This window comes from Acanthisitta chloris, unplaced genomic scaffold, assembly GCF_000695815.1.
Source record: "Acanthisitta chloris isolate BGI_N310 unplaced genomic scaffold, ASM69581v1 scaffold27957, whole genome shotgun sequence".
NCBI classification, from domain to species: domain Eukaryota; kingdom Metazoa; phylum Chordata; class Aves; order Passeriformes; family Acanthisittidae; genus Acanthisitta; species Acanthisitta chloris.
This window is the reverse complement of record NW_008683597.1, coordinates 11,500-21,589: the sequence shown is the minus strand read 5'-3', so window position 1 is coordinate 21,589 and position 10,090 is coordinate 11,500. Positions and strand designations below refer to the sequence as shown.

The 10,090-nt window shown below is 51.6% G+C and overlaps 1 protein-coding gene across 2 annotated transcripts in view; it reads right to left on the bottom strand.

Annotated features, from left to right (window-relative positions):
- Positions 1 to 3,750: 3,750 nt before the first annotated feature.
- The window catches only part of SPARC (secreted protein, acidic, cysteine-rich (osteonectin)), a 9,061-nt gene continuing 2,721 nt past the window's right edge, over positions 3,751 to 10,090 (bottom strand). The window contains exons 2-10 of one of the 2 annotated variants that reach the window (XM_009079017.1): positions 7,068 to 7,137; positions 6,850 to 6,900; positions 6,602 to 6,686; positions 6,051 to 6,172; positions 5,696 to 5,816; positions 5,382 to 5,515; positions 5,063 to 5,211; positions 4,276 to 4,424; positions 3,751 to 4,149 (exon numbers count right to left, since the gene is read on the bottom strand). In XM_009079017.1, the coding sequence (XP_009077265.1) occupies positions 4,121 to 4,149; positions 4,276 to 4,424; positions 5,063 to 5,211; positions 5,382 to 5,515; positions 5,696 to 5,816; positions 6,051 to 6,172; positions 6,602 to 6,686; positions 6,850 to 6,900; positions 7,068 to 7,124 (897 nt within the window). In that variant the 5' untranslated portion in view covers positions 7,125 to 7,137 and the 3' untranslated portion in view covers positions 3,751 to 4,120. Of the gene's footprint in view, positions 4,150 to 4,275; positions 4,425 to 5,062; positions 5,212 to 5,381; positions 5,516 to 5,695; positions 5,817 to 6,050; positions 6,173 to 6,601; positions 6,687 to 6,837; positions 6,901 to 7,067; positions 7,138 to 10,090 lie in introns of those variants that run through there. The other variant, XM_009079015.1, reaches the window with a different exon arrangement.

Here is a 10,090-nt window from a genome sequence, read left to right as displayed (position 1 = left end):
GATCGGCCGGGAATAGCGACCGGCCGGGGAGGGAGGAGGAGAAGGAGGAGCAGGAGAAGAAGGAGGAGGCGCCTTTCACATCTTGGGGAGGCAGAAGGATGGGTGCCTGCTTCCCTCTGCCCTCCCTCCAGGCTGGCCGCAGGAGATGCGTCCTGCGAAGTGTTTTGCCCAGCGCTGTCTCTTTCATTGGAGGTTGGGCGTGTTTTTACTGAATTTGTCTGTCTTTGAAATAGATAGGAGGTTTTAAGCCAAAATAAGGTTTTGCAGTGGATATGGGCAGTTGGGAAGCTGCTTCACAAGCCAGAGCAAGGCAGAGGTGGTCCTGGCACTGTGGGACCCTCTCCATGCCAGACCCATAATGAGATCCCAGTTCTGGGTGTGCTTGAACTGCTGTGAGAGACTTACCCACTGGGAATGATAACTCCACTGGGAGTAATAACTCCATCAACTCAACTACTCTGAGTACCTGAGTGTGGGTCACAGCCCTCAGTTTGTATGGCTTGTTCTTTGTTTGTAGAGATGATTTTAGCTAATGAGGCTTGAGCCTGTGTGAAATTCCTGCCTTCACACATAGGGCCCAAGGGAATGGCATGAAGCTGCATCAAGGGGAGGTTTAGGTTGGATCTTAGGAAATTGTGCTTCACCCAGAGGGTAGTCAGGCACTGGAACAGACTCCCAGGACTCCCCAGGGAAGTGGCCACAGCACTAAGCCTGACAGAGATCAAGGACTGTTTGCACAATGCTCTCAGGCACATACTGGGATTCTTGGGGCCATCCCAAGAATGTCCTGTCTTGGGGCCAGCAGTTGGATTCAATGATCCTTGTGGGTCCCTTCCAGCTCAGGGCATGCTGTGATTCTGTGCTGCAGGATGGGTTTAACCCCTTGGGTTTCCAGTGGCACTGTTAGCTAAATCAGAGGCATCTCCAGGTGCTGCTATACCTTGCAAATGTTGCTCCTCAGAGTCCAGACTGTCTCCAGACATATGATTGCTGTAATCGTGGTGATTCCTAGCTTGCCACCATTTTCCCTCACCTGTATTTGGAATATTTAACCCACAAACCTTAATGCATTATTTATGCCACAGTGTGTTTCTTTTGCAAAAGTAAGGGTCAGGAAAACAGACAGAAAAGCACTTATGTCTATACAAATCTTTGTCTTCCCCTTCTTTCTTCTCCTGAATGTAGGACACAGCTCAGTGAGTAACTGCACCTCTGCCTGCAGATTCACTGTAGCTAGCTCTCAGGTCAAACTGTGCTGGTTTTGGATTCAGAGCTCTCTGTTATTTTTCTACTTCCTTTTTTTTTTTTTTTTCAATTGCAAACTGTGTCCTCAGTCAGCACTTAACCACAGGGAGAATTTCCACTTGGAAAGTACAGGCAAGTTTCCTTACTGCTGTGCAGGCACGGGAAGGCTCTATTTCAGCTGTAACAGGGAAAGGGCTGTTCTGTTCCACCTTTGCTGCCGTCTGAGTCTGAAAGCTCAGAAAGACCAGCTTATTCCTCAAGTCCTGATGTAACCCCACATATGGCATCTGCCCCAAGGCAGTGAAATTCCAGCAACTTGATACTTCAGGCTGTGACCTTAGAAGGGTTAATGGAGCTCCAGCTACAACCTCCTGAGCTTGCTCTGATGCTCAGTTAAAGCCAGGGCAGCTGCACTTGTAATTGGGTTGAACTGGGTCCCTTGGGCTCTGCCAGACTGCTGGGACATGAGTATTGTCCCATGGGATGGGACATGGCCTTAGAGCTGGATCTCTTTGCCTTCCATAGCTGTGATAACTGGCTCTCCTGGTGCAGCCTGTTGACTTTCCTGAGCTTGCTGGGATTTAGATGTGATTCCTGGACAAGAAGGGAAGACAGAGAAGGACTGGAAAGCTTTCCCTTGCATGGGAGCAAAGCTGTCTGGTGGCACTGGCAGGAGAGCTGGAAGGAATGCAGCTGCGTCTTGGAGGAGGAGTGGAGTGAGTTTCTGGCTGAGAGGGAGCAAGTGGAAAGCAGGTTTGCACAGGATGGCTGATCTCCTCCAGCCCCAGCCTTTCTTCCCATCCTCTTGCCTGCCCAAACCCTCCCTTGTCAGCTCTCCTGGCCCAGAGGCTGGCCATATCCAGCTGGATCTTGCAGGGGTCATGATCAGCAATGCTCCTCTCTGTGTCAGGTCTGCAGATTCACAGAGGCTGCCCCCACAGTGGGGAGACATTCGCTGTATCTCCATTGAGAACCCCCACTTTGGCTAACAGCCCTGGGAAACAGTGTGGCCACATGGAATGAGTGCTGTGATTCAAGACAGGGGTGGAAAACCTTCACCTAACCCTTCTGGGCAACATCTTTCCCACTGATGTCAAACACCTTGGCAATGTACCTGCAAAGTGGCTGTCCCTGAAGGTACCTGCCCAGGGCTCTGCAGCTGGGAGTGACCTTGTGCAGGATCTGGCCCAACAGTTTGACTGGAGGCACAGAATGTCCAGCAAGGGGCTGTCAACAGGAACCTCACAGCTGAACCAGACCTCTTGTTAACTTGGGTATTTTTAGCCCATGTAAATGGTGATGTTTATTTTCCTACTATTCTGCCTTTTTGCCTTTCCCAGGGATTTTATTGGTGGTGAAAGCAAGGGCCTGAGAGCCTATGTGAGTGTCTGTGCTGACTGCTGGAGTGACCCTATCTGCCTCCATCGCTCCAGCTCCATCTGCCCACGATTTACCCATCCGATACCCCAAAGGAGCATGTTTACAGTGATGTGCTGTGACTGTCAGAGGCCCCTCAGCTTCCCTTGGACCAGACCCTTCCCTGGGGCCAGGATACTTGTGATATAACACATGTATGAGGTTGGTGCTGAGTGTGCAATCCCCCTTGTTGGTATGGGATGAAACAGAGGAACATTGCAGCCTTGTTTATTGTCAGTGTTTCGAATCAGTATTTTTTTATTACAGAGACTCATCAGGTTGCTCACACTGTGGCAGGAACTTAATAATATAGGGCATGGGGAACATTCAGAGATAAAAAAAGAGTTCTCAGCCTGTGAGATTTAACCATCCCTTCACTCCTGTCAGGACTCTCTCTATAAAGCAAAATCCAAATACCTTCTCCCTTCCATCTCTCTCATCCCTTAAATCCATAACAGGAAAAAAAAAAAGACAGTCTTTCCCTCAAGCGTGTGGCAAACACACCTCTTTCTGGGCAGAAACATCCCTTCCAGGAATGACACAGCCTCCCTGGAAGAGCAGGGCTGGAATTTAAACATGACCAAAGCAGAGAAGTACTCAAGGGCACTGTGGTTTGGGGAGAGTCAAGAGCTTTATCTGTTTTAGCTGAATCAGAACAGCAAGGTCAGCCAGGCACACCCCAGGGGAACAGACACCCCATCTTGCACAGAAAACACAACAGCAGTATGGTCATTGAGTGATGGTAAAGCACGTAGCACTTTCAAAACTTTATTTTTCAAGGGTATCTTACAGGATGGGATGCATTTCATCTTACTTGTTTTAAATTTTGTGCGCTTCCCTATTCACTTGTTTGATTAGCCTTTTTTTTTCTTTTGTGCCCAATAATTGCTAAATTCAAGCCCTGGGAATGGAAAAAAAAAAGGAAGAAAACAAATTCTGCCACTCTATCTTTCTCACCCCTCACCATCCTCCCTACCACGAACTGGGTGGCCACAATGTCACCTGCAGCTGCTTGAGAACCCAATTGTCCAACATCCTCTGGCTCTGCCTTCCCTCACTGGCATCTGTAACTGGGGCAGTGAATCAGCTGAGAGGGTTTTGCATCTTCACTGATGTGTCCAGGAACGTGCTGTTAGTAAGAAGTTAAGACCCAAGAGTGGATACCGAGACAGAGTGGATATTTAGAACAGGAACAGTCACTCAATGGTAAAGACATGTTGGAGAGAAAAAAGGCTGGTGAGAGCGTGTGGAAACAGCTGAGTGAGTAATCTAGTGGTAATAGATAAAGCTATGAACGAGGACTGTTATTTCTCTTAGCACCGTTACTACATACGTTTCAATCTATATTAGCACCTTGTTCCCAGGGAAAAACAAAACAAAACAAAAGCAGTTTAAAACCCAAAGGAAGTGGGAAGGTTAAAACAAGACAAAGTTGGCAGAAGAGCAGGAAGCCAGGCATTTAGATCACAAGATCCTTGTCTACATCCTCTGTGGAAGGAAAAGAAGGAGACAAGGTTAGGAAGTGGATGCTGCCAGGGTCCCATTGCTCCTGCAGTCTGCCCTCCCCACTCTCCCCTGCTTTCCCTCACTCAGGACACCCTACGAAGTACTTACGCTCCTTAATGCCAAAGCAGCTGGCCCACTCCTCCAGGGCGATGTACTTGTCGTTGTCCAGGTCACAAGCCTCGAAGAAGCGAGTGGTGCAGTGCTCCATGGGGATCAGGGGCGCACGGAGAGGGGCCAGCTCAGTGTGGGACAGGTACCTGCCAAGGTGACCACACGGTCATAGAAGGGGAGATGCAGGCTGCAGCTCTCTGGCTGGACTGCTGGCCCAGTGCCCTCCCAGTATCCACTACTGAGTGTCAGGAAGGTCAAGGATTGGTGTCTGCTTTTGCAACCAGCTCTGCTGGTCACAAAATAGCCAACAGCCAGGGGTCGTCACCAACTGTCCCTAACCCACGAGTCTGCATATGTGATCACTCTCATGCCCATCTCCAGCTCACAGCTAAGCCAGCAGCTGCTCTCTCAGCTGCTGAAGTTATCCCAGGGCCTTTGGACTAAGATATTTTAGGGAACTATCATACGACAGTAAATCTGAGAAGATAGAAACTCCATGCCCAAGGGAGGTGGGAGCAGCTGGTGCTGGGGGAGGTCCCTCTTCCTGTAGAAGAGCTGTTTACAGGAGGCAAACCCACCTCTATCCCAGCCTGTTTTGCCCCAACCCATGCCAGATGTGTACAGGGCTTGCCTCTCCACAGGGCTTTGCCTATGCTTCTGCCACCAACCACCCACTTGTGTCATGTCTCCAGCCTGCTTTGACACCTTCTGCTGCCAAATCACCTTGGTCCTCAGGCAGGAAAGGGTCTTGGTGGGGTCTCCATCCTGCTCTGCTGACACTTACCCATCGATGGGGTGCTGGTCCAGCTGCCCAAACTGCCAGTGCACAGGGAAGATGTACATGTTGTAGTTCTTCTCAAAGTCACGGGCCAGTAGCTCCACGGTGTGGTCACCAGCCTCCAGACGCTTCTCGTTCTCGTGGATCTTCTTCACCTGTCATAGGAGAGGCCAGGGAGGCTTTGTCAGCAGGGGAATGGGGTGCAAGAGGGGACCCCGGGAGGGGCCTTACATAGGGTGCCCATAGGTCATTCTGGATGGTCTCCCCATGTATGCTGGACATGTATGGTGGGGTGAGCAACCAGACTCCCTCCCCAGTCCCTCACCTTGAGTTTCTGCTTCTCAGTCAGCAGGTTGTTGTCCTCATCACGCTCATACAGGGTGATCAGCACATTCTTGAGCCAATCCCGCATGCGCAGGGGGAACTCGGTCAGCTCTGTGTCCAGGCAGGCAGGGATGACTGGAAGCCATACATAGTGGTCAGTGCAGCATCTAAACTTGCAGCCCCAAACCCTGGACATGCACTCCCAGTGCCCTCACACCTCATTCCTTAGCCTGCCTGGAACTTCTCTCTTGCCTAGACTATGGGCATGGGGGCTGTGTTAGGGGTTCTTTTGTCTGAGAGAATGGCTCCACTTACATTTGCAAGGCCCAATGTAGTCCAGGTGCAGCTTGTGTCCCTTCTTGGTTCCCTCCAAGGCGCACTTGGTGGCAAAGAAATGGCAGGAGGAGTCGTAGGTCTTGTTGTCAGTGCCACAGACCTGCACAAGATGGGGAGATGTGTGAGAAGCAGCAAAGCCCAGCCTTGTTGGGGAGTCCACAGGGAGACCCTCCAAGTGAGATGTTTAACTTTTTTCCTGGGGTGGACAATGGCTCCCACACCAGCTGAGGCTAGATGGGGACCTGCCACCCTGAGTCTGTCTCCCCACCCTCTCTGGCAATGCCCATGTGGGGTCCCTTCCCACTCTGGACCATCAAGCAGCTCCTGCCCTCACCTTCTCGAAGACGCCGGCGGTGGCTGGGCAGCTGGAGGGGTCCTGGCACACACACATGGGCGAGTTGTTGTCATCCACCTCACACACCTTGCCATGCTTGCAGTGGTGGTTCTGGCAGGGGTCTGGGAGAGGATGAGGAGCAAAGTCAGAGCCTGCCCTATCCTCACCTCCCACAAGCTGCCCAGGACATTTCAGCACAGAGGAAAGACAGAGACTTCACCAGGGACAACACTGAGCATCTATTCTTGCACTGGGAAGATGTGAGGGTTTCCAGAAGTCTATGCAGGCCCTTGGGCTAATCCTGGGCTCCTTTCTGTAGCTGCACAACACAGTGGCTTTTCTCTTGCAAAACCAGGCATAGAGAGGAAAGAGTTCTGTGCTTCTTTTGCCATGTACTTCTTTTGCTTTTAAGTGTCCATCTAGGCTGGCATTGTCCTTGTGCTACAGCCTTTCCCAAAGGAACCCCTCACTGTTTGGGATGGCTAAAGCTCCCCCAAGCAGGGAAGGGATGATGTCTCTGCTGGCTGGAGAGCAAGGGAACAGTAACTTACTCTCTGCAACAATCTCCTCTACATCCTCTGTGGGTTCCTCAAACTCTCCCACCTCCACCTGGACAGGGTTAGCCCCCACAGGCTCCTGCAAAACAAGTCAGTGTTTCTGGTGTGGGTGCACATAGAGCACACCACAGCTCCTGGGGGGTAGAGCAGCCCCCCATTGCTCCCCAGTGCCTCAGAGATGCTCTTCTCAGAGCTGTGGGTGCTAAAGGGGATGGGTGAGGAGGAGGAGCAGAGTCACCTACCTCTGTGGTGGGATCTTCAATGACCTCTGTCTCATCAGGCAGAGCCTCCTGCTGCAGGAGAAAAGGCCCATGAGTGGGGGTCTATGGGGAGGGCAGTCCAAAGGGGAGCGACCTACAGGATTGCCCCTGTCCCTCAGTACTTTGGTATAAAAGAAAATCCTCACCAGATACTCCAGAGGGACAATCCCAACAGCAGAGTCTCTGCTGTCTCCACTTACCGGAGCTGCCAGAGCTTTGCCTGCCAGGCAGAGAAGGAAGAAAATCCAGGCCCTCATCTTTCAGCAGACCCTGAATAAAGGAGAGGAAAAGTCCAGGCCCTCATCTTTCAGCAGACCCTAAATAAAGGAGAGGAAAAGGAGGAGTGAGGATGCAGGCCACTGTGCACTGCTCAGCTCCAGACTGAGCAGTCAGATATTCAGAGAAGGGTGTTCTCTTCATTTCCTGCCTCGTCTGTTCAGTATTACAGACCCACATGCTGGCTTTTCTAGCCAAAATCTTAAGCCAAATCATGTTTCTAAGATAAATTCTCTTGATTTTGCAAAATGAGATGGAATGTTTAGATGTCTGTTGCTCTCCTGGATGCTTTTAGAAGGATCACAGTTGAAATGGCAGTTCCTCTGTCCTTCTTGGGAGGGTTTTTTCTTTACTAACACTCCCCACATTTTTCATGTGAAAAATCCCCTGATAAGAGTCTCAGGTACAAGCAGTGAAACTCCCTACCATCCTATTGGTCAATCAGAGGAAAAATGAAAGTGGAGGAAGGAAAGAGATAGCAGAGAAAGAGTGAGACAGGGCACCTGAGAATTAAATCCTTTAGAAAACCTCTTCCCACATAGACACAGACATTACTAGGATTATCGGGGCCAGTCTCCATCCCCAGTATCCTAAAATGTTGGGACCTCAGCTATTGTTTTTTCCCTTTCCTGCTCAGATGTAAGGGTCCCCAGATTGAGTTTGAGGGACCCGGGACACTTTGGGGTTGTGTCCTGCTGGGAGATGCACTCCAGGAGGATGAGCCCTTTGCACCCTCCCAATTTGGGCTGTTGCAGGACTCTGTAGCATGAGGGAGCCAGGGAGCCCGGCTAACACTGGCTGTGATGTGAGCCAGGAGGAGAGCGCAGCTGGTGAAACCACACTGTCCTTGTCCCCCCTAGTTCCTGTTTGGCAGGGTTGAACCCCTCTATGTGAGGGTAGAGAGGAGCTCAGCTGGCTGCTTAATATGCTGGTGGCATCCCACTCCTGACAGCAAGGGCTGCCTGCTCCCTTCCGCCCGCTGGGAGAGAGAAACACCCCTGTTTTTTCTCCTGCCAGCGAGGGGACTTGTCCCCCTGCCAAGGCTTCCGCTGCCCCCCTTCTACTTGCCCTCCTCCACTCCACCTGCACGGCTGGGGCATCAGAGCCCACCAGTTCCCTGGGACCAGGTGAAGGGATAGCTTTGCTGGGACAAAGTGTTGAACGAGGTTTCTTCATCTCTCCCAGGATATCTAATTTGCCAGTGCATCCTTTCCCTTCCTCCCCATGCATGGCAGCTCTCTGGGTACAAAACCATGCCAAGGCTCTGCTGCCAGGGCACTAGCCAGAATGGGCTCTGCTTCCTAATTTAGCAAGGTTTGGCCATGCAGAGAAAATCCTCTTTCCAATCTCAGCACCTCATCCAGCCCCTAGTGGGGTGCCCATGCAAAATAGAGGTCAGGGCATGGAGGGCAACTTCCCTGGGATGTCAGATGGCTGGGAGTGTGGGGTGCTCCGGTGGGATGGAGGACCTGTGGCTGAGGAGCTGTGGGTAGGGGGTGATGAGTCTGCTTGCTCTGTCAAGGCTGCAGCTGAGCAGCTCTCTCCTTTCATGTTTGGTACATGCTGTCCCTTCCTCCTGCTTTTATTTGCTCTGAAGGCTGCTGAGAGCTCTGCTGGCATTTGCCAGGAGACATCACTGGCTCTTCACTGGAAAAGTACTGGTGATTCTGGCCACCTCCTGCCTTGCTGCCATCCCCTGGCTTATAAAGGCTCCCTCTGGGCTTCTCCCAAGGGGCTTGTTTGCTTTGGAAGGTGCTCTGAGGTTCAGTCATGCTTGTTGGGCAGAAACATGGCAGTGCCTAGCCTGAAGGAGAGGGCAGTGCATGCATATGTGGAAGATGGCATTAAGAAGAACCCAACCCCACACCAAGGCCATCTTAGATCATTTCCCCAAGCCTCAAAAAAGCCTTGAATTTCAAAGTCTGGGCATGCAGTAAGCTGGGGTCAGGGAATTACATGCTTGCTAGAAGCCAGCAGACAGTCAGAGCTGCCAGTGTTGTGCTTGGAGAAAGAATGAGCACAAAAAAGTCTGAGCAAACAAGCTCTGCAGAGCTGTCTTGTACCGTAGACGGGAAAACAAATTTATTTGAAAAACAACATCCTTCTGGAGGCAGAGCCTGTGCAGGGAGGACATTGCAGCGTCTGTGAGCCCCTGGCTGAGTTGCAAAGGCATGGTCATTCCTGAATGCTTGTTGGTCAAAAGTCCTGAAATAACAGCTCAGGCACCCTGCACACAGAGAAGCTCCATCAGAAGAGCATGGTGCAACCATGGTCCTGCTGTCCAGGAGGATGCTCTTTGGAGCTGGCAGCAGGGCCATACCATGAGCTCAACATCCATACCCCAGCTGGGGGGACTTGGGAGGATCATTGAAAGGGGCCCTGTACTGGGAATGCCTGGCAAGAGCCCCATGGAGGACAGCGTGGTGGGGTGCAGCCAGGGGGTCATTTTGGACAGAGGAAAACAGGACTGGGAAAGAGATTTTAGCAAGCCCCTTCTGTATCCTTAAGGAATCAAAAGACACCAGCACTTTGCAAGATACTGGAAACATCATGGACATTTTGCAGCCATACCCCAAACAAGAGAGCCATGGGATGTGGAGAGGTCTGAGGCTGACCCTCAGCATCTCTATAAATTCAAAGTAAGCTGCTCTGGCAAACTCTTTACCACCCTCCCTCCAAGCCTGTAGCACCATCCTAAGTTTCTCCTGATGGGGAAAATACCCCACGGTGATGCACAGAGGATGTCTGTGGGTTCCTCATGTCTCCTCCCACCCTGCCCAGGGACCTTTGTGGGCTGGGGGAGGACATGGCCCAGGTGGGTGCAGCCTCCAAAAGAGACTCCGTGGATGGTGGAGCGTGGTCCATGTGGCACTGACCCCGTCCAGGGTTGCATAAGCCCTTTGGGATGCCACGTTAGCGTGGGGAGGAGTCTCTGCCTGGCCACTTT